The sequence below is a fragment of the Carlito syrichta genome, unplaced genomic scaffold (assembly GCF_000164805.1).
Source record: "Carlito syrichta isolate Samal-C Ts95f unplaced genomic scaffold, Tarsius_syrichta-2.0.1 Scaffold301652, whole genome shotgun sequence".
Lineage (NCBI taxonomy): Eukaryota > Metazoa > Chordata > Mammalia > Primates > Tarsiidae > Carlito > Carlito syrichta.
The window spans coordinates 514924-536952 of NW_007245748.1; the positions used below are offsets into that span (position 1 = coordinate 514924).

General features: G+C 45.1%; 1 protein-coding gene across 1 annotated transcript in view; it reads right to left on the reverse strand.

The window, feature by feature from the left end:
• LOC103257355 (two pore calcium channel protein 2-like) overlaps positions 1–22029 on the reverse strand; it is a 40930-nt gene that overhangs the window by 14185 nt on the left and 4716 nt on the right. The window contains exons 2-9 of the mRNA XM_021710926.1: positions 16676–16758; positions 14984–15098; positions 11036–11164; positions 6668–6784; positions 6450–6568; positions 6146–6247; positions 4393–4519; positions 1466–1667 (exon numbers count right to left, since the gene is read on the reverse strand). Coding sequence (XP_021566601.1) covers positions 1466–1667; positions 4393–4519; positions 6146–6247; positions 6450–6568; positions 6668–6784; positions 11036–11164; positions 14984–15098; positions 16676–16758 — 994 coding nt within the window. The remainder of the gene's footprint in view (positions 1–1465; positions 1668–4392; positions 4520–6145; positions 6248–6449; positions 6569–6667; positions 6785–11035; positions 11165–14983; positions 15099–16675; positions 16759–22029) is intronic.

Consider the following 22029-nt stretch of genomic DNA (forward strand, 5'->3'; position numbering starts at 1 on the left):
CTTCCACCTCAGCCTTCCAAGTAGCTGGAACTACAGGTGTGCGCTACCACACCTGGCTAATTTTTTGATTTATTGTAGAGATGAGGTCTCACCAAGTTGCCCAGGCGGGTCTCAAATCCACGGACTCAGGCAATTCACTCACCTCAGCCTCCCAAGGCGCGGGATTACAGGCTGAGCCACCAAGCCTGGCTCAGATTAGAAATTTTAAAGTTTCACTGGACATAGCTTGAAAAGTGCCATGTTCCAGGGTTGCCAGTGAGGCTTGAGTCACCCTTCTCCCCACCATTGCTACGAGGAACATCAAATCACTGCCTGTCCCTAAGGGGTGGGGGTAGGGGGACACTAAAGCAATCTATTCAGGTCTGAGAAACCTGACCGCCTGAACACTCGGCACTATGATATACAGCGACTGGGCTGAGGAGATGTGATTGGAACTCAAACAAAAGTCTTCTCCATCCTGGATCCAAAACTCTCATTGGAAGATGTTGGCAGCACCTATTTAACGGTGTCTTGCTATACTTGGCTCTTTTTTCCCCAGAATACCGGATTCAAGCAATCGTGTGTCATCTTCTCACAGAAGCATGGAGACATAATAAAGCCCATAGCTCTGTCGGACTAGGTTGAGAGTCCTTGTATCATTTACAATAATACTTACTTATAATCTCACTATCCTGTCCAATCTGCCTCTCTAGACTTTTCTTACAAATGGTGAGATGTGAGAGTTCTACAGTTAAGGTATATTTTCGTCACCTCACCTTTTCTGCATTGCTGCCTCACCTTTCTGGTCATTTTGAATATCATCACATTTTTCTATTAGGTGGCTATTGGAATATGGGGCAGTTTAGCACAAAAATAAAAATCCCAGACCTTGGAGTCAATTGGCCTCTATCACTCTGTAGCTGTGTGACCTTAGACAAATCACTTAACCTTTGTGAGCCTCAGTTTGCACAGATGAAAGAAAAAAATCAAAAACGCCCACCTCAACATGTTTGGGGGAAGATTATATCAGCACAATGCGTGGAAAACAATGTGACAAGGCCTCACATATGATAAGCATGCCACAAATAGTAAGCATTAGTAATAATGGCTATTAACCATTAACACATGAACATTTAGGTTATTTTCAACTTTCACTTTCAGAGACAAAAATGCAAATTAGACATCTACCTGTATAGCTCTTTTCCATATTCGGATAACCTCTCTAAGCAGAACTGCAGGGGTGGAAGGACCACGTCACTAGGTAAGGGCTTTTGAATGGTCCGTGACCATCTGCTGGTGGCAATGTACACTGCGACAGTGCAGTCAGAGCATGGAGTGAAGACAGTAATTCTGAAGCATCGTTACCCCCAGAGAGTGCAGATACACATTTTTATTTGCTAATCTAAAAGCATTTTAAAATGTGGGCCGCTTCACCCATCACTTTGAGAAGCCAGGGAAGAGGAAGGTCAGGGCGAAACTTCCTTACCCACGTGTCCTTTCTGTCCCTCGTCGGAGATCCTCAAAAGGAGCTCCAGGTGGGCACTGCTCATGTCTGGGGCCACCATCTGTGCCAGCCGCCTCCACTGGGCCTCCTCAACCACAAACTCTGTGCCCACCTTGACTTTGAGAATGTTGAACGCCTCCATCATTTTGTGACGTTTCAGGTATGCCAGTTTGCGAATCTCATTCTTAAGAAAACAGACCCGGTTGTTTTAAGAGAAAGGTTCCGGAAAGTGTTACTTCCTTACCCCAACATTTCGAGGTAGTCAAAGAAACAAAGAGAAGACATAGATGGGTCAGCTGATCAGCTAGGTAAATAACGCCTCCCTGGCTCAAGTACATTTAGCTCACCCCTGTCTGCATCAGCAGAATTCACCCTACCGAGCTGAAATGAGGGAGACCGTGGAGGAAAATCTGTGTGGTGAGAAACAGAGCGACAGGAGACAGACAGCTCCAAACTCCACTCTGCCCGGAAGGAGGGGAGATTCCAGAGAGGAAGGAAATCGAGTGTGCCGCTGACAAGAGAGAAAGAGACCAAGCAAGAGGGAAGACAGATCTACTACTCCGTCCAGAAAGGGAAAAGGAAAAAATCAGGGAAGGGAAACTAAGCTTGGAGTGGTCTGGGGTAGGAAGGACAGCTGGGGCCCCCCCTGGAGATGCCATCTGGCCTGACCACAGGGAATCTTCCAGAAGGAAGGAGGTTCAACAGCCCTCCCCAGGTTATAATCAGCTGTCCAGCTGTCATGCGCATTTCTACTCCTCCTGTAAGTCTGTTACTCAATATTGTCATCACTTAATCAATTACACAGCTAGATTAAGTTTTTATTTATTATTGTTATTGTTTTCTAGAAACAGGATCTCGCTCTTTTGCCCAGGCTGGAATACAGTGGCATGATCATGGCTCACTACAACCTTGACCTTCTAGTCTCAAGTGATCCTCCCACCTTACCCTGTCGAGTAGCTGGGACTGCAGGTGTGTGACACCACACTTGGCTAATTTTTTAAAAATTTTTGTAGAGGAGGGGTGGTCTCACTAAGTTGCCCAGGCTGGTCTCAAACTTATGGCCTCAAGCGTTCCTCTTGCCTCCCAAAGTACTGGGATTACAGGTGTGAACCATCATTCCTTGCCTAGACAAAATTCTCAAAAGGTGAGCACTGTGTCTTTTTTTTTTTTCTTTTCTTTTCTTTTTTTTTTTTTTTTGAGTTGGAATCTCACTCTGTCTCCCAGACTGGAGTGCAGGGGCCACTCCCAGCACCGCAGCCTCGACCTGCTGGGCTCCAGCGATCCTTCTGCCTCAGCCTTCTCGAGTAGCTGGAACTATAGGCGCACGCTATCACGCCCAGCTAATTTTTTGATTTATTGTAGAGATGAGGTCTCGCCAAGTTGCCCAGGCGGGTCTTGAACCCACGGGCTCCGGCAATCCACTCACCTCGGCCTCCCAAAGCACGGGATTACAGGCTGAGCCACTGAGCCCGGCCAGCACTGTGTCTTAATTGCTGCTGACTCCTCAGGGCCTTGTATGGTGCCTAGCACCTACAGCATGTCTATGTTTGCTGACTGAGGCATGTAGCAGAAGATTAATTTCTGAGGCATGTTACCAAAGAAACTTCCTTGAGGAAGAGGGAGGCATAGCAGCAGTTCTGTCCAGCAGTGAGGAAAGGTACACCAGACTTCTGGAATGGTCTCTTCCTCTAGAGGAAGGAAGAGGCCAGAGCAGGTCTGACCATAGGGTGAGGAGCTAAGGTTCCTTCCACACAGAGACTTGAACAGAGCTGGCCACCTTCAAAGGCCAGAATGGCCAAATCTCAGACTTGCCCTGCCATCCCTGTCTCCTTAACTGCAAACATTGAAGCTCTCCTGACATTCTATGTGCCCATGTGGGAACATCCCTAAGCATGGGAAAATTCAAAACCGAACCAAAACATCAGAAGTCAAAAGATTGTGTCTTTCCTTAAGGAAAACCACCCTTGGCAGAAAGACTTCTGTGTGCAAGGATTTACAATAAAAGAAACAGTCACCCAGAGGTGTGTATAGGTGAGGGGCAGTGGAAGTAGGGTGGATGAGATGGCTGAGGTGTCCCAGGGGATTTTGGGTACAAATCAAACCTCCTTCCACCCAAAGCTGCCCACTCAGCATCTCCAGGAATTCTCTAGACATAAATCAAGCAGGCAGGAACCAGGGCAGACACTGTTTGCTTTAAGAAGCGTCTGCTTCTGTTTCAGGGAGGAAAAGAGCTGTTAGCTTGGAGAATCTCCCCAACCCCCAATCATACTGAAAACATTTCAAGGAAGGCAGGGAGCAGTAGCTCACATCTGTAATCCCAGCACTTTGGGAGACTGAGGCCACAGGATTGCCTGAGCCTATGGGTTCGAGACCAACCTGGGAAATCTGATGAGACCTCGTCTCTACAATAAATAAAAAAAAACTAGCTGGACATGGTGGCACATACCTGTAGTTTCAGCTACTTGGAAGACTGAGGTGGCAGGATTGCCTGAGTCCAGCAGCTCAAGGTTGCAGTGGCCGCAAGCGTGCCACTGCACTCCAGCCTGGGCAACAGAGTGAGACTCCGACTCCACAAAAAAAAAGTTTCAAGGAGCCACGAACGATTTGATGTGTTAAGCAAGAGGCAAACAGCACCCGACATTGACGGTGTCCTGGTCAAGACCTCAATCCTTTAAATCTCCTCAGACACACAGTCAGACCCACCACGAAGACTGTGAAGAGCCACTCCGCTTGGCAGAATGGAGCAAGACACCAAACAAGCCTTCAAATTCGCCAAAGTCAGTAGATCAGGGACACATTGTAATAATCAGCGAATGCGCTCGCCCGCCTGCCTGCCTGCCTCCCTGCTGCTGCAACTCGCCCAGGCACCTGCCCCCCATGCCCTGCCGTGTGGGGCTCAACCATGTTACCTTCAGGTGCTTCCTGTAATTGCTGTAGACCACAGCCAGAAAGACGGACATGAAGATGTAGGTATTGATGATGATGTAGGTTATAAAGTACAAAGAATACCACCAATTGAAGTCGTAGGCAGGCATCCTGGAAAGAAATCATCGAGTTTCATGGCTTTTTATCCTCCAGCTCCCCAAGGCATGACAAGGCTGACCCTTGGGATGTGACATCCCACATGCATGACACATGTGCACAAGGCACCAGAAAACCTCCTCTAAAGCTCACTCTCCCCCCATGGGGTGCCACGGGGCCACCAAGCCAGCACTGTCACTAACGCTGAACCCATCCTGCTGAAATTTTTAGTGCCTTCCAGAGGTGCCAGCTCTCCCAGCGGGCAGGACCTCAGAGATTGCCTCATCTCTCTCCCTTCACAACGAGAAAATCTAGGCCTAGAAAAGAGAGCAACTAGCCCGGAATTACGAAGGGATCAGAATTTGTGGTTTGGAAAAGGGCCCTGCAGTGCCGAGTCTGGGTCCTGCAGGACACCAGACTGCCTGCCCTCACTGGGGCCAGACTATAGTCTATCCGCCTTGGGACAGTAAGAATGAAAGGCACCCTATTAATAACCGTGGTAGGATGAGAGCCTTCTGTCGGATATGTACTCACTCCACTTTGGTGGAAACAGAAGGGGACACTGGCACGACTGGCAACCTGGGGTCTGAGAGCCAGGCCCAAGAGTGAGCAACCACCAAGAACAAGTTGATCTGATGACCCTCTTCTCATCATGAGACAACAGAAAAGCCACCCCCCCACCCAAAGTGCACGATGGGAGAGGTGGACTGACTCAGGCTCTGCACACCCTCGAGAGCTGAAGAGCTGTTTGCTCAGGGCAGCAATGTTTACTAACGTGACCCCTACACACAAAGTAAATTCATAACAAGAAGAAAGTAGATAAAGCTCATGATGATTTTCCTCCTAAGCAATGTCCACACGAGTGGAGAACTGGCATTTGGGGAGAAGGCAGAAACGACTGAAGTTCACATTTCTTTCCTGTTTCATGAAACAAAAAACAAAAACAAAAACGCTGCATGAATGCTCAGGAGAACCAGCTCCTAAGATCCAAAGGTGCAAAGATGGTTTCGATCTTTTATTTATTTATTTATTTATTTTGGTCAGGGTCTCGCTCTCTCGCACACAGGGGGGAGTACAGTGGCACAATCACAGCTCACCGCAGCCTTGACCTCCTGGGCTCAGGCAAGCCTCCCGCCTCAGCCCCTGGAGTAGCTAGGATTGCAGGCGCATGCCACCACACCTGGCAATCTGTTCAAATTTTTTTTTTTTTGGTAGTGACGAGGTCATGCTATGTTGCCTAGGTTGACCTTGAACTCCTGGCCTCAAGCGACCTTCTGGCCTTGGCTTCCCAAAGTGCTGGGATCATAGGCATGGGCTACCGCACCCGCCCTAGGTCTTTAAAGTGGACTCAAAGAAGATTCTAGAATAGACAGTGGGCTCAAATATGAAGAGTTGTATCTCAAGAGATGTCTCCAAAACTTTCCATTTAAAAAGAAGTCATTTAAATTTAGTTTTAAATAGAGTTGGCTATCATTAGGATGAAATTTTATATTCTTTAAAATTTTCACAATGAATAGAATTAAACAGAAAATCACATTTTCCTCCCTCAGCTCTGCTAGTGTCAGGAGACAGCTGCTTTTAATAACAAGAATTCTGTTATGATGAACAAGGTCCAAGAACACAGATTAGGGATGTGCGTACATGACGTCAGGGCTGTTCGCTGTAGTGACCAGCACGTAGAGCTCAAACGCTATCTCCAGAATGTTTTCGAAGTAAGGAGATCCCTCTGCTGTTTTCAGACCCCTAAAGAGGAACGAAAAGCACAAGGTGAAAACCACACCCGTGAATGAAGCTGTGGATTCTAATGCACGCTCCCCCTTTCAAGAGACTCCTGCAACGTGCGAACAAGGATAAAACAGTGTCCAGCATCAGACCCCTCCACCAGCGGCCTTAACCCAGATAAGGGAGGATTCACAGGCAGAGACTTCCAGAGAAGTCTGCTCACCTGTCCCCAAAAAGCTTCAGGGCCATCAGGGAGAATATCAGTACACTGAACATAAACAAGAGGAAGACATACAGGATGTCAGGTAGAGTGTTCCGGAGGCTTCGGAGGGCCCTTCGGATCTATGAAGAAAGACAAAGTTCAATTTCAGTTATGGCGAATCGGCTAGTTTTCTGCAAAAGCCAAAACAAACCATCACGTGGCCTCAATCCTATCCTTACCTGACGACTTTCAGGGAAGTTAATTAGGAAGATTGGCCTCAAGGCCCTTGACCATCTAACGCTGCGGATGTTAACAGCTTCCAGGGACCCGTAGATAATAAGATCAATCAAGGTCAGCTGTGAGAGACACAGGATCACGACATGAGTATTACACTGTCAGAGGACAGATGAGGTAACGACCTGGATGTTTCTTTACTGACCAGGAGAGTCACGACGTTATGTTACAAGCAACTTTCATAAACAGCATAATTCCACTTCTGAAATATAACATTAACCATAGCTGTTTGCAGGTTTCCTATGTGCCATGTAATATGATAAGCACCTGTAGATTATTTCCTTATAGACTCACCACCCCAATCAGGTGGACACTACTCCTGGATGGAGGCCCTTGAGACACAGAAAGGGTGAGCACATAGTCCTGGTCACACAGTAGAACTGAGACCAGAAGCCAGACAGTCTGAGGTCCGAGACCTTAGTATTAATCACACTGCTACATGCTTCCACACGACATCCTTCCAAACGCTTCAATTTGATGTGTCAAAGAGAGGGTGTCTAGCCTAGTAACAGAGGTACAAAAATCTAGAATACAGAAAACCCTTATTAATTCTTATTAATGTTGGATTTGTGGGAAAAAAGGCTAATATCAGGACGAGGCAAAAGAAGAGCATAGTTTATTTTAGAAGCATATACATTTAAGAAAGAATAATATCTACTATCATCAAATAAACATGAATTCTGGGCATTTGGTATAAGGAACAGAGGATTCAGTGAGATCCAACCCTTAAGGGGCACCCCACATGCAAGGGGAAGAGATGGGAAATGAACCTAGTTCAAGGCGGCTGCATTGGAGCAGGGAGGAGTGAACAACCAAGGGTCAGGATATCTGGGGAGGCCTCCTGGAGGAGGCGCTCCTTGATATAATGAGGCTCCTTGATGGCTTTGAGGGCCAGGCTGAAAAGGTACATTCCTGGGGCCGGGGGGACCCTGGAAGTTTTTCAAATAAGAGCAACGGGAGCAAAAAGCGAGATGACCCTGGTAGCAGAGGCAGGACAGCCTGGGAGGGGGGAGAGTGCGCCTCACCCCTTCACTGCATCCGCGTGTGCAGGTGGTTGTGCGTGAAAGGCATTGTTCTACCTGGAGGGGAGGAGCAGAAAGCGAGTCAGGGCGCCGCCCTCCAGAGCGCACGCCCAGATAGGGAAGGAGGGTGTACCGGTAATGAATGTGCTCTGCGCCGGTGGCAGAAATGCTCAAAAGGAAATCTGGAGGAGGCAGGGCTGCTGGGGAGGCCACGTGGAAGTGGGGGGCGGGGCTCCAGGAAAGGGCTCTGCAGTGCCCAGGCCCACGCAGGGCACAGGGCCAGCCCGCCATGCGGAGAGCAGGGGATGGACAGGAAAAGTGGGAAGAGGTGAGGCTGGCGGGGACGGGGAGGGACGTGAGCCTGTGGCTACAAAGAAAACGTGGGCTTTTCTCTGCGTGGGATGGAAAACCACTGGGAGACTCAGAGCAGGGGAGTCCTGTGAGTCTACTTGGGCCGTGGAAGCACGTGAGCACCAACTGTTTTCTAAACACTGCGAAGAAGTGTGCTAAGAAACAGGCGCATGGGAGAGCATTCCACCCTGAGACCGCGCAGGGAACCAAGCACAAAGGGCACCGGTCAAGAAAGACTCATCTAGGTGGGGCTGTCTTTTTCTATTTTACACTCTGTGTTGTTTGGATTTCTCTTTCTTCCAAAAATAACTTCCCCTTGTTCCCCCCTCCGTTGTTTTTTTTTTCCAGTTTTCCCACCCAGTCCATCCTTCCTCATCCTGCACTGTGTTTTGGATTGAATCCAAGCTCGTGTTCACAGGTACTGTCCCAGATGGATTGCGCTTGTATTACTTTTTTAATGATAGAAAATTAAGATGGTTCTAAAAATCAGAAAAGGACAGATATTTTGCATAATCTGAGCAAAGAATACCATATGAAACATGATTGCAAGGACTGGTGGAGCCGCCATATTCAACAGTCTGTGGAGATTGTAAACATTTTCAGGCAAAGAAGGGAAGTGATCTAAGGGGTGCCTCCAGAGAATTAATCCCGTGGCAGCATGTAACATGCCTGTGTCAGGTTTCTGAGGTTGAGGAGAAGGGGGACGGGCCTGGATCACATTGTGACAAGACACATGGCATGCACCAGAGACACTGCAGGAGGCCAGATCAGAGACCAAAGTGCACAGACTGGGAGCAGGAGGAAAGGGAAACAATGTAAGTGGCATCTTGGGGTGCTTAGGGAGACCAGGTGTGGGAGAGGAGGGAGGGAACCGTGACAGTGAGGACTTGTGGGAGGGGGTGACAGGAGATAATGCCACATGGACAAAGGGAAGCAGCTAGGAAGAGGAGGGTGACTTTGGTCCACTGCGTTTGAGACACTGATGTGGAAATGACTAGCGAGTGTCTGCCACAGAGTTGGGGAACTCAGAGGAGAAACCAATGTCAGCTACAGCATGGGGACTTGTACCCACTGGAAGTGTTGTGGAAGCTCTGGGAACAGATGACTCTCCAGACAGAGGCGTGGGGATAGAACTATGGTGGCTGTTGTGCGGATGTGTTAAGTAGAAAGCACCCTGACCTCATCACACAAGTAGCCTCTCTGCTCCTTGCAGGAGCATTTCAGGATGCATTACCCTGCTTGGCATATGTCATGCCAGATTTTTCTATGAATATATAACGTTCTTTCCTTTTTTCTTTTTAACCAAGATGTGATCTAACTAACTATATTATAACTTGCTCTTTAAAAAATCTTTTTTTCTGTAGAAACGGTGTCTTGCTATGTTGCCTAGGCTGGTCTTGAACACTTTGCCTCAAGCAATTCTTCTACTTTCACCTCCCAAAGTGCTGGGATTACAAGGTGTGAGCCACTGTGCCCTCTCCAACTTGCTCTTTTGACTTAATAGATGGTAAGCATCTCTCAAAAGCAGACACATACGTGCCTTGAACACCATTTTAAAGGGCTTCATGGGCCAGGCACAGTGACTCAAGCCTGTAATCCTAGCACTTTAGGAGGCCGAGGTGAGTGGATTGCCTGAGCCCAGGGTTTGAGACCAGCCTGGGCAACTTGGCGAGACCTCGTCTCTACAATAAATCAAAAAATGAGCCAGGCGTGCTAGCGCGTGCCTGTAGTTCCGGCTACTCGGAAGGCTGAGGCGGAAAGATCACCTGAGTCCAACAGGTCAAGGCTGCGGTGACCATGAGCATGCCACTGCACTTCAGCCTGGGCAACAGAGTGAGACTCCAACTCAAAAAGAGAGAGAGAGAGAGAGAGAGAGAGAGAGAAAGGGCTTCATGAATGTTACCACATTTTATTTAACACACATCTATTGTTAAAAACTAAGTTTCCAGTTTTTTAATATTATGAACAGGTCAGTCCCCACCAATTTTGATGCTAAATCTTTGAGTGCTTCCTTTTTTTCTACAGATAAATTCCCAGGAATGGAAGTTCATGGTGCAAGCATATTCACCTGTAAGGCTTTTGAAAGAGACTGCCAAATAGCCTTCCAGAAAAATCACTTTATTCCCCTCTCCAATAGGGCATGAGGAGATTTGTTTTCTCTCAGTCTTGCTAAAATTGTTTCATAGGCAAACACACAGCACTTTATTGATCTTTTATTCTATGATTTCCAATTAGTGATGTTAAACATCTTTCCTATCAGCCTTTTTATGTGTTTCTTCTTTAGAAGTTGCCTTGGCCTATTTTTAGCACAGTTATCTTTTTCTTGTTTTAATTTTAAATATGGGTACAGTTCAGGATTAGGTATATAAGTGGTCACTGTACTTAGTAAAGTTATCTATTGGGATATCTATCTTTGTTTTTCCCTTTAATTTTGAAGTGTTCTTGATATGCTAAAACATTTACAGTCATATTTTTCATACTTGTGCTTGCAGTTGTGCTTAGGGTGTTTGCTAAATGAAAGTGTTATTGCTGTTTTAACAAAGGCACATCATTGGCTGGGCATGGTGGCTCATGCCTGTAATCCCAGAACTTTGGGAGGCGGAGGCAAGGGAACTGCCTGAGCCGAGGGGCTCGAACCAGTCTGATCAGCATGGCAAGACTTCATCTCTGCAATAAACCAATAAAAAGTAGTCGGGTGTGATGGCACGTGCCTGTGGTCCCAGCTACTTAGAAGGCTGAGGTAGAAGGATCACCTGAGCCTAGCAGGTTGAGGCTGCGGTGGCCACGAGTGTGCCACTACACTCCAGTCTAGGTGACAGAATGAGGCTCCAACTCAAACAAAGAAACAAAGACACATCCATCAAGTCTTTTTTCTTCATGGCTGCTGCCTTTGGTCACTAACTCTTGCTGCTGTCTTTGGTCCCTACAATGAACACTCACCACTATGGTTACCATGATGCAGATATTTTTTGAATCCTTCCAGAAAACCATTTGAGAAGTAACTTTTGCAAAATGCATGAGTCTCCCAAAGAATGCAGCCAGGCAGAGGACTTCTGCTATGGAGGTAGCCTGCAAAGAAAAAAGGAGAGGCTGAGTACCTCCTCTTGTGCCCCCCTCTGACACCACCCAACCTTTTCTGCCTAGCACCCTCTGAGAATTAGTCATAGCCCTTAAAATTATAGCAGAATTCCCTGCTGGTTGGAATGATTTCTTTCTCTTTAAAGGAAACCTGCCCATGAGTCATGAATTCCACAACCCATACTGGCAAAGCATCTTGGGAGGGGCTGTGCCAGCCGGCTGAAGACCAAGAACACATTTCCCCAGAAAAGGGGGAGGTTGGAAGCAGGCATCGTCTATGTGTTCAAATTCCCATCTTCAAATTCAGAATACACATCTACTATAGAAATCCTGTTTCTCTTGGCCAGGCGCAGAGGCTCATGCCTGTAATCCCAGCACTTTGGGAGGCAGAGGCAAGAGGATTGCCTGAGCCCAGGGGCTCGAGACCGGCCTGGGTAACTTGGCAAGCCCTTGCCTCTAATTAAAAAAAAAATTAGCTGGGCATGGTGGCACGCCTGTGGTTCCAGCTACTTGGAAGGCTGAGGTGGAAGGATTGCTTGACCTCAGTAGGTCAAGGTTGTGGTGGCTGTGAGTATGCCACTGCACTCCAGCCTGGGTAACAGAGAGACTCCGATGGGGGGGGGGGAGTCTCATTTCTCTAATAGCAAGGTAACTCCCTGAAGATGTGTTTGGAAATGGAAGTCATTCCTTAAACAGCACTGCTGCTGCAGTCCTGCTGCCTCTGTGAGGCTGGTTAGAGGGAAGGGCAGAGCCCTTTGAGATTCAGAGCCAAGTCCTGACCCGCCTTCCTCCATAAGTCACCCTAGGGGCACTAATGCCAAACTCCTGCAGCCAGATAGACTTGCAGCTTGTGACTGAAGCCCAGGATCTGCCTGGGGTTTCTGCGATGCAATAACACTTCCTAACCAGGGCACTTTCCTCCACCAACAGGGAAGGAAGGATGGAAGGTAGGAAGAGACAGAAAGGGGCTTAGGCCAGGAAGAGGGTCTGGAGGGAAGGGACTCTTTAAGAGACACGGAGAAAGGGGTTGGCTCTAAGCAGCAGGTGACAAAATCATCCCACCATCTTGCAGCCCTCATGGGTCTGGGCTGCAGCCCCTTACAAACCTTCTAGCTCTCAGTCTGTTCACCCTTGAAGAGCTCTAGAGACCCACTGTTGAGGCCAGGCTTGCAAAAGGGTCTGGGGTAATTCTAGGCCACCCCTGCTCAAAACAAGACTTGCTTGGTAATGCTGGACTGGGGTCAAAGACTTCCAAAGCACATGTGACTTTAGAAACTTAGAGTACAAGTGCTGGTTCAAGGAATGCTCTGAAGCCTAGGCAGCCAACCCAAAGCTCTGTGTGATCAAGAACAGACAGAGGTGAGGACTCGGGAGAAGAGGCAAGTGGTTGGGTTGACAGCTCTGCTGGATTCCCACCTTGGCTGGAGCGGGCCAGTGTGAGGGAGGGAGACAACACCCTGGCTAGGTCTGGGAATGCACAGCTCTGCTTCTTCAGACTTTGTGTCTGGTCTTGACAGTCACCGGATTAAAAGTCTTCTATCCAGGAAAGAAGACTTAACTGCAGCATCTTTACCATAGTAGATGTCACTCTGGCAACCCTCAGTGAATCATACTTGCGATTTTCACCCCCTGTACGGTGTCCTCCCACATTAACTTGGGCACGTGATTGGCGTTGGCCAAAAGGACATCAGCAAGTGTGATGCAAGCAGAGGTTTGATGGTGGCTGCATGCCAGGATGCTCCTTTCTTTTTTTTTTTTTTGAGTTGGAGTCTCACTCTGTCACCCAGACTGGAGCGCAGTGGCCGCTCCCAGCCACCGCAGCCTCGACCTGCTGGGCTCCAGCAATTCTTCCACCTCAGCCTTCCAAGTAGCCAGAATTATAGGTGCGCGCTACCACACCCGGCTAATTTTTTGATTTTATTGTAGAGATGAGGTCTCGTCTGCCCAGGCAGATCTCGAACCCGCAGGCTCAGGCAATCCACTCACTTCAGCCTCCCAAAGGCACAGGATTACAGGCTGAGCCCAGGATGCTCCTTTCTAGACCCAGCTACCCATTAGGAGAAGCCTAAGCTACGTGGAACAGCCACACAGACAGGAGCTGGAGTGCTCCAGTCCATAGCTGCAGCCAGCAGCACCTGCCAGCCATGTGAAAGAGCCATCTTGGATGATCCAGCCTCCAGTCTACAGAGCTTCCAGATGTCTATCACTCTCGTCAACATCACCCAAGCAGAAAATCTGCCCAGTCTCGCACAGAATCGTGGGAGATACTAAAAGGCTATTGGTCCTTAAAGCTAGGGGTTGGAGAATTGCTTCTGTTAAAGGGCCAGATAGTAAATATGATAGGCTCTGCAAGTCAGACAATCTCTGTTATGACTACTCAGCTCTGTCACTGTGGCTCAAAAGTAGCCGTAGTTAATAGATAAATGAATAAGTGTGGCTGTGTTCCGATAAAACGTTATTTGCAGACACTAAAATTTGAATTTCATACAATTTTCATGTGTCACAAAATAGTAATCTTCCTTGATTTGTTTTCCAATCATTTAAAAATGTGAAAAGTATTTGCCTTAGTCCATTCAGGCTGCTATAACAGAACACCATAGACTGAGTGGCAAGTAAACAACAGGAATTTATTTCTCACAGTTCTAGAGGCTGCAAAGTCCAAGATCAAGACACTGACAAATTTGATGTCTGGTGAGGGTCCACTTTCTGGTCATAGACAGTCATCTTTTTGCTGTGTTTTCACATGGCAGAAGGGACAGAGAAGCTCCCCAAGGCATCTTTTACAAGGGGACTAATTGCATTCATGAGGGCACTGCCTTCATGATGTAATCACCTCCCAATGTAATCACCTCCCACCTCCAAATACCATCATGGAGGTGATTAGGTTTCAACATGTGGATTTCAGGATGACACAAGCATTCTGTTTATAATACCATTCTTAAGCTCACAGACTGTAAAACAAAAAACAAGCAAGAAAAAAAAAAACAGGAAGCAGTTGAATTTGGCCCACAGGCTGTAGTTTTAAGTGCCTGAATTTAGGGTGGTTTGTTACACAGCAACAGATAACTGAAAATGGAAGAATAAAGGAGGGTCCGTGTGATTATTAAAAAGCAGTAGCTTTAAACACAGACAGACTTGGGCTTGAAGCCTAGTTCTACCTTTGTTGTCAAGTGACGCTGGACAAGTTATGCAACTTTCTAAGGCTTCCTCATCATGAGGGTGACAACAGCAGTGCACATCCCAGGGGGTTACTATGAGGTTTAAGGAGAAGACAGAGAAAGTGCTTGGAGCACGCAGCAGATGGTAAGCAGAGAGCAAATGACAACCATCAAGACAGTGGTGAGAGCAGTGATGAGACAGAAATCAACACGGGCAAGGCATCGGTTCATTATTTAGACCCCTCCGGATTAGCTGGTTATTTGATATATTACTCAAAATCACATGATGAGCTACTAAACACCAATAGATACTCTAATGATTTATGACGATGAAAACTGAAAATGTGGCATGTACAAGTCTCATACTACAGTCTACATCTACTTGGCACTAAGTAAATATGCTTTTAAAACATCATTTATATCATCTCTATCTGATTTTTCCTTGTGTGCCCAGAAGACCAAAAACTTCTGTTGCACTTGAAATGCCTTATGATTGAAGCATTGGCTTGGCGAGTAGACAGCATTCATCTAGACCCCAACAAGAAAAACATAATCTCATTTGTTGAAATTTGAGGGGGAACAAAGGAAGAGGGGTGGGGGCCCATCTCATCTATGACAAAATCTGACTAGCCATCTGATGCTAAATGCTTACCAAGAAAGGTAGTGGAAACAATGCAGGTTCTTCAAACAGGGCAAGAGAAAGGTCTACCCAAATAAAGAAGTATGTGGCTACTCGCATTGTCCAGTGGTTATAAAAATAGTAAAGTCTGGAGAAGAAAAAAAACAGAGGTGGTTATAAACAAGGAATAGGAGATAAATAGCACTCAAACTTCTCTTTAAAATATTAATGAGGGCAACCCCTTCAGGTCCCCTTCTGCTATGGGAGCTTTTCTGTCCTCTCAATAAAGCCTGCTTTCTTAAAATAAAAAAAAAAAAGATTAATGATAGGTGAAAGAAATTGAAGCTCTAAAATATTTCCTTTAAATTCTAGGGAACAGAGAACAGTATTTAATGATCATCTACTACAAAATACAGAAAAAAATCAAGAATATCACCATATCTCGAAGCATATTTTCTTAACAGTCTCAAGCTAGCATTCGTACCTTCCTCACATGGTTGTTGTAAAAATAATATGAGAAAACTTGCACTCTGAACGGTGACGGATGCACAGCAAACCCTCAGTTTGAGTGACCTACTGTAATGTGTGTGGCATGGCAGTCTGGCCCAGTGTTTTTTGGTCTTTGTTTTTCTGAGTCAGGGTCTCGCTCTGTCACAAGGCTGGTGTGCAGTGGCACAATTACAGCTCACTGTAGCCTTGAATTCCTGGGGTCAAGTTACCTTCCTGCATTAGTTTCCCAAATAGCTGGAACTACAGGCATGCACCACCATGCTCAGCTAATTTGTCTATTTTTTGTAGACACAAGATCTTGCTTTGTTGCCCAGCTTGACCCAATGTTAAAATGTACATCATTCCATTGTAACGTGGTAGCCTCAGAAGATACCTGGCAGTCATGCAGGTCTTTCCCTTGGTGGAGACGGTCCCCCTAAACCTGCCCAACTGCAACCAGAGAAGAGGCATGAGGAACCATTCAGCCCTGGTAAGAGATATACTGAGCATCTATAGGGGATGATAGAGAAAAAGCTGAAATCCCATGAGAAGAACCAATGTATGGATTGCGTCAAAAGATAACAGAAATGGCCAGCTGTGGTGGCTCAAAACTGTAATCCCAGCCCTTTGGGAGACCAAGGTGGGAAGACTGCTTGAGCCTAGGAGTTCGAGACCAGCCTGGGCAACATAATGAAATCTCATCTCTACAAAAATAAAAATTAAAAAAAAATTAGTCAGGCATGGTGGTGCACATCTGTAATCCCAGTTACTTGGGATGCTGAGGCAGAAGGATCGCCAGAATCCAGGAGGTTGAAGTTGCTGTAAGCCATGATTGTGGCACTGTACCCCAGTCTGGGTAACAGAGTGAAACCCTGACTAAATACAAACAAACAAAAAACCGAAAGGAACTAGAAGCCTTCTTTTCACTTGAGGTATCTCTAAGAGGACAACTCTAGTTATGCGGAAAAGACAATGGCATATTCTTCCCTTGAATGCCCTGTGTCCTGTCTTGGGTGTTGTTTATTTACCCACTTATCTGTTCTTATTGAATGCTTGCTTATTGAATGCTCTTCTAACTTAAGCAAAAGTACTGTATTTTATCCAAATCTATGTGCCGTATCCTATATACTTCTCAAAATATCTGTGTAAACAATGCCTTCAGCTTTGATTCAACTTCAAGAATACCAAGTACTGATGGACAGGTGGGGCCCTATGTTGGTTTCACACGTTTATTACCTGATGGCCTGAGGCGATGTCTCAAATGGGACATTTCTGCTGTACTGGGCATCCGAAACAAAGGCAGCTGCCAGGAGAAGGTCCTGTTCCCATTGGGAGGGAGCAAGGGAGAGCAGTAGTCAGAGTGCGAGAGGCCATGATTCTTTTTCCTTTTTAAGTCTGCATCAAGTATTAAAGGAGATCCCCCTTACCGCTCCCCAAACCCTACTCTTTCAGAGGTGGCCAACATGAACAGTGACATACATATACCTCAGAATGTCTCCCTTGGATGCCGAGAATGCTGCAGTGAGGGGCTGAGCCCAGGCACCCTCCACTTTCTTAAATTCACATATAGACTCTCAGAGGAGGAAAGAAAATAAACACCTAATAGAAATGCACATGAAGTTATATGGTACATTTATACACATATATACTGTTACGTACACATACATGTACAAATACATATACAGTCATGTACCCCATGACGATATTTCAGTCAGCAATGAACCACATACACGACGAGGGTCCCCTAAGATTATGGAGCTCAAAAGTGACTTTGTAGCTATCATAATGTCATACACAAGGCGTTACTCACATGTTTGTGAAGGTGCAGGTGCAAACAAGCCTACTGCACTGCCAGTCATATAAAAGTCTAGCAAATACAATTACATTCAGTACATAATACTTGGTAGTGATAATAAATGACTATGTTACTAGTTTATGTATTTACTATACTTTTAATCGTTATTTTTAGAGTACACTCTTTCTACTTACTAACCAAAAATGCTAACTGTTAAACAGCCTCAGGCAGGTCCTCCACAAGGTATTTCAGAAGAAGACACTGTCATCATAGGAGATGACTGCTTCCTGTGTGTTACTGCCCCTAACGACCTTTCATGGGACAAGATGCAGAGGTGAAAGATGGTGATATTGACGATCCTGACTCCATGTAGTCCTAGGCCAGTGTGTGTGTTTGTGCCTGAGCTTTAAACAAAAAGTTTAAAAACTAAAAAAAAAAAAAGTTTAAAAATAGAAAAAGCTTGCAGATAAGGATATAGAAAAAATATTTCATACAGCTGTACAATGTGTCTGTGTTTCAAGCTGTGTTATTACAAAAAAGTTTTAAAAGTTTATAAAGTTACAGTAAGTTAAGATTAATTAATATTGAAGAAAGAAAAATATTTATTTACAGATTTCATGAAACCTAAATGTACAGTGTCTATAAAGTCTACAGTAGTAAACAGCGATGACCTAGGTAGTAGGCTGTACCATCTAGGTTTGTGTAAGTATATTTTATGATGTTCGCTCAATGATGAAATTGCCTAAATTTCTCACAATGTTAAGCAATGCATGCATATACACATGTATATATATATATATACAAAAATATAGCCCAAAATTATATACTACATATACTCATACTATACATGTATAAAAAACACAAAATTCCTTTTATAGTTGCAAGTTTTGTCAAAGAGCAACTGGAACTCTCATACATTGTTGATAAGAATGAACATTTACTTTGGAAAACAGTTTGGTAGTTTCTCAAAAAGCTAAAAAGTACGACCCAACCATTCTACTCCTAAGTGTTTACTAAAAAGAAAGAGAGCATATGTTCACACAAAGACTTGTGCATCCAAACCAAGAATGTGGCTCACATTAGACACTTCATTCCAAATCTGCACTTGCACACGAATGTTCATCACAGCTCAACAGCCAAAAATTAGAAACCACTAAAATGTCCATGGACAAGTAAGTAGGTAAACAAAATGTAATATATCTATACAATGGAATGCTATTCAGCAATAAAAAGGTATGAATGACTAATAGGTGCAACAAAATAGGTGAATCTCAAAATAATTGTGCTGAGTGAAAGAAGGCAATCCCTTCCCCCCAAAAAAGAGTACTCACTGTGAGTCTAACTATATAAAACTCTAGAAAATACAAACTAACCTACAGTGACAGAAACCAGATCAGCAGTTGTGTGGGGACAGGAGAGGAGGGGATAGAAAAAAGGACAGATAACAAATAAGTATAAGGAAACTTCCAGGGGTTACAGATATGTTCATTATCCTGGTCGTGGTTTTACCATCACAAGTGTATTCACATATCAAAACTCATCAAGCTGTATACTTCAAATAAATGAAGGTTAATGTTTATCTATTATAGATCAAGAAAGTTGTTTTAAAATGCTCCAGAATAAAGATAAATGCTTGGATTAAAAATAGAAGTGGAACAGTAATCTCATAGATGAATTAACCGCTGTAAGAACTGATTACTTTTTAAGTCACATGCATTCTCAGGGCTGGTATAATTCTTTAATATTTTTTTCCTTTTTTTTTTTTTTTTTTTTAGAGATAGAGCCTTGCTCTATCACCCAGGCTGAAATGTGTGTCATGATTATAGCGCATTGCATCCTCAAATTCCTAGGCTCAAGCAGTCATCCCACTTCAGTCTCCCAAGTAGCTGGAACTATAGATGTGTGTGCCACTACACCAGGGTGTGTGTGTATGTGTGTGTGTATACATCATATATATATATATATATATATATGAGAGAGAGAGAGAGAGACAGACACCGGGACTTTCCATGTTTCTCAGTCTGGTCTTGAATTCCTGGTCTCGATTCCTGGCACTAAATGATCCTCTTGCCTTAGCCTTCCAAGGGGCTGGAATTATAGCTGTGAGCCACCACACCCAATGCTGGTATGGCAATTCTCAAAGGCAGTTTTAAAAACCAGAAGCACCGCATAAATGTGTTCAACACTAGGTATTTTTCTTTGACATATTTTTAAAAATTTTTAGTAGAAAAACTATTAATATCAATTATTGTCTCATTGAACATCTTTAACATTGAGGAACAGTAGAGTCCCCAGGATATGAAAGCCATCTTAAGTAGAAAATGCCCAGCATCAATAAGAGCAGATGGTTTTTTAATAAAGACTCATCAACTTTAAGAAAGTTCCATTAAGCCTCAAAACAATCTTACTAGGACAGCAAAGAAGTGTGATATTAAGGCTTTTAAAAAAAGCATTTACAGGAAAATCTTCTAAGGCCATGGTTGTTTCCAATTTAAAAAGATGATGCTACTAACATCTTCCAGGAAAGCTGTTTGTCCGCAAACATAAACAGTTTGACACTCTTCATACACCCTGCAGGTGGAGAATGGAAGAAGACACCAGCAACACCTCCGCCAGCCAGACCCTGGGGGCATCTCCACAAGACATCACCCAGACCCCAGACATCACCCCCTTCTGGTGTCCCCCTTGTCATTTGAACTCATCCCAGTATGTTAAAATCTGCTGACGTGTTCATAATGGCTATTCTACACAAATGTTCCAAAGCTTTCCCATCTTTCATAGGTGTTAACTTTTCTGACCTCTGCTCCTTTTAAAATCTCATCTGCGGCCAGGCTTGGTTGCTCAGCATGTAATCCCAGCATTATGGGAGGCCAAGGCAAGTGGATTGCCTGAGCCCATGGACATAAGGCCAGCCCGGGCAAATTGGGGAGACCTCGTCTCTACAACAAATCAAAAATTAGCCGGGCATGGTAGTGTGTGCCTGTAGTTCTGGCTACTTGGAAGGCTGAGGCAGAAGGATTGCTGGAGCCCAGCAGGTCGACGCTGGGGTTGCTGTGAGTGTGCCACTGCACTCCAGCCTGGGCGATGAAGTGAGACTCCAACTCAAAAAAAAAAAAAAAATCTCATCTACTTTGTCTTCTGGTCTGACTTGTCTTCTCTCCGTCCCTCCCATTTGTGTGGGACTTCTAGCCTCCTGTGGGTTTCACTTGGAAAGCAGGAGTCTTAGACAGACTTGCTGTAATAAGCACACGTATTTGCACGAAGGCCGATTGTATTTTCCCACAGAACATATTGTTTTCATCCAACCCAAGAATGTGACTTATGTTAGACACCCCATTCCAAAACGGCACGTACTTTTCAAGTTTGCATGGGAGTCAAACAAATCTATGAAAGTGGCAAAGATCAGATAGCAGATGTTCCCCCAATGCAGGTTATACATGACTACAAACCTCAAAGCAGCAGCCCCAGCTGTGGGAAGAAGCACTGCTGACTATGGAGCTGGTGGTTCTTAACACCCACAGCATAGAACAATCACCTCGAGAGCTTTTTTTTTTTTTTTTGAGTTGGAGTCTCACTCTGTCGCCCAGACTGGAGTGCAGTGGCCGCTCCCGACCACCACAGCCTCGACCTGCCTTCCAAGTAGCCGGAATTACAGGCATGTGCTACCACGCCTGGCTGATTTTTTGATTTATTGTAGAGATGAGGTCTCGCTGCCCAGGCGGGTCTCGAACCCGTGGGCTCAGGCAATCCACTCATCTCAGCCTCCCAAAGGTTGAGAGCTTTTATTTTGTTTATTTGTTTGTTTATAAGCAGGGTCTCACTCTCTCATCTAGGCTGGAGGGTGGAATACAGTGGCATGACCCGAGCTCACTGCAGCCTTGACCTCGTGGGCTCAAGCAATCCTCCCACTTCAGCCTCCCAAGTAACTGGGATAATATACACCACCATGCTTGGCTAATTTTTCCTTTTTTTTTTTTTTGTAACGATGAAGTCTCACCATGTTACTGAGGCCATCAAGAGCTTTTAAAGTCCCAACTGACACCCAGGTGGCACCCAGACCAATTGCATCTGAAACTCTGGGAGGCAGGACCCAGATTAATCTTTTAAAGTTCACAAGTGATTCAAACATGCTATCAAGATTGAAAGCCACTAGTCTAAATATGGTCATTTTCTTACTGTTTCTCTCATGTTTTCTATTTTTACTGCATTATGACAATAATGGACTTTTCTTGGTTTTTTTCTTTCTCCTCTTTTCAGAGCCATGACGTTTCTTTAAGTCTTCCCAAGACATAAAACATGAATTTCGGATTTTCGTCTGAAAAACCTACCCTGCCCCAACTTTGTAAGCCTTACTTTTGGGGAAGATAAAGCCCCTTAGAGGGAAGAAAGAGCACAGGAGGAAAGAAAAGATAAATTTCAGAAGCTCTCAGTGGAGAACAAGGAAGTTCTTTCTCCACGTGTCCAGCAAACATCTTCTTCAGTCTTTGCTACAGTAGGAATAAGCCACTGCAGGCCCCAGATACCTGCAGATCAGCCAACAAGAATCTAGGCAAAATGAGAAGTTGTGGACAGAAGTGCTTTGAAAACCATAGCCAATATTTCTTGTTATTTATAGGTAAGAAAATTAGTATAATTAAGCATTACTTAAGATAAAGAGAAGTTCCCACGAATTTTAAGTTCAATTCTTCCCCATCTCTGTTTTTTCCTTTTCTTTTTTTTTGAGCTGGAGTCTCACTCTGTCACCCAGACTGAAGTGCAGTGGCCGCTCCCGGCCACCACAGCCTCAACCTGCTGG